A 1,131-nucleotide genomic window follows, 5' to 3' on the forward strand; every position below is an offset into this window, starting at 1 on the left:
CAGTCTGTCAGTTTTCACACAGCTGAGCTGCAGTCGTGACCTAAAATATGGCTTATATTGTGGGCAGGTCGGTTCGAGGACTGCTTGGAAGAATCTGAAGCAGATGTGTTTGTAATGGAAAGCAAAGGCGACATTGCTGAACCATCTGGAGGAAGAGCTGTGGCTATTTCCGGAAACAAAGACGTTAAGTTAAAATTGGATAAGTGTGACGTGTTGGTCATGTGCATTGGGGGCATATCTGGAAGCAAAGGAAAACTTGGCTGAGCAAAGCCAACAGGCCTAGGAGGAGACAAAATGGATCCAAACCGATTGTTCAAACTTCCACTACTCGGCTTCTCTGTGGTTGGGTTAGGAAACATTTGATTGGGAAAGTAAGGGATAGAAATGTCATTGGAGAGGGTAGGGTGGGCAGGAGAGTAAGGTGGATAGAAGGATGGCAGCGTATTCTGAGGATCAACTGGGATTAGAGCTGGTGTCCGAGTGGCACTGGGCTGAGTGACTGGTGGGATGAATGAGGCATTGGCATTTATTGGTGGATTCATGCCACCTTCTGGAATAAAGGGGAATCCAAAATTCTGAGAGAGAGTATGTTGGTCAGGGGCTACATTATCATTAGACACTTGAGGGCCATCAGACATAAATCGGACAATGCTTCCCCTTTTTTCTATTGTGGACTGCTGGCGCCCAAGGATCATGCTGCCGCTGGTGGACAGAGGAAGATGAGGGAGACTAGGGTCAAAGACATTTCCATGTCTTTGATTTCCAGATCGATTCCTTTCAGGCTGACGTATTTTAGAGCCTCCATTGTCTTGCAGAGGATGTCTCGACCGCTGAGTAACTGAAGAATTTGGCTGACGAACAGAAGGCTGCCCTTGCTCGCCATTTCCATGAGAAACTGCAGGGTGAGGGTGAGTTGGTCTCACAACTCCATGCATGTTGCTAGAAACGGGCGTATTCATGTGGCTCTTAGTTCCATGACTGTCCGTCATCCTCATGGGATTGGACTTCTGCACAGAGATGTTTGGGCTTGTATTGCGACCCTGAATATCTCCCGAGGAAGAACTCGAAAAAGGAATAGTCAAAGAACTGTTCCTTGTGTTAATTGCCCCAATAGACATGTCACAGCTTTCC

The 1,131-nt window shown here is 47.3% G+C and overlaps 1 protein-coding gene across 1 annotated transcript in view; it reads right to left on the reverse strand.

The window, feature by feature from the left end:
• The window catches only part of KIAA2018 (KIAA2018 ortholog), a 13,998-nt gene continuing 12,867 nt past the window's right edge, over positions 1-1,131 (reverse strand). Inside the window, exon 5 of the mRNA XM_009082800.1 lies at positions 1-1,131. This exon is cut by the window's right edge and continues 5,338 nt beyond it. Coding sequence (XP_009081048.1) covers positions 15-1,131 — 1,117 coding nt within the window. The 3' untranslated portion in view covers positions 1-14.

This window comes from Acanthisitta chloris, unplaced genomic scaffold (genome assembly GCF_000695815.1).
Source record: "Acanthisitta chloris isolate BGI_N310 unplaced genomic scaffold, ASM69581v1 scaffold709, whole genome shotgun sequence".
NCBI classification, from domain to species: Eukaryota; Metazoa; Chordata; class Aves; order Passeriformes; family Acanthisittidae; genus Acanthisitta; species Acanthisitta chloris.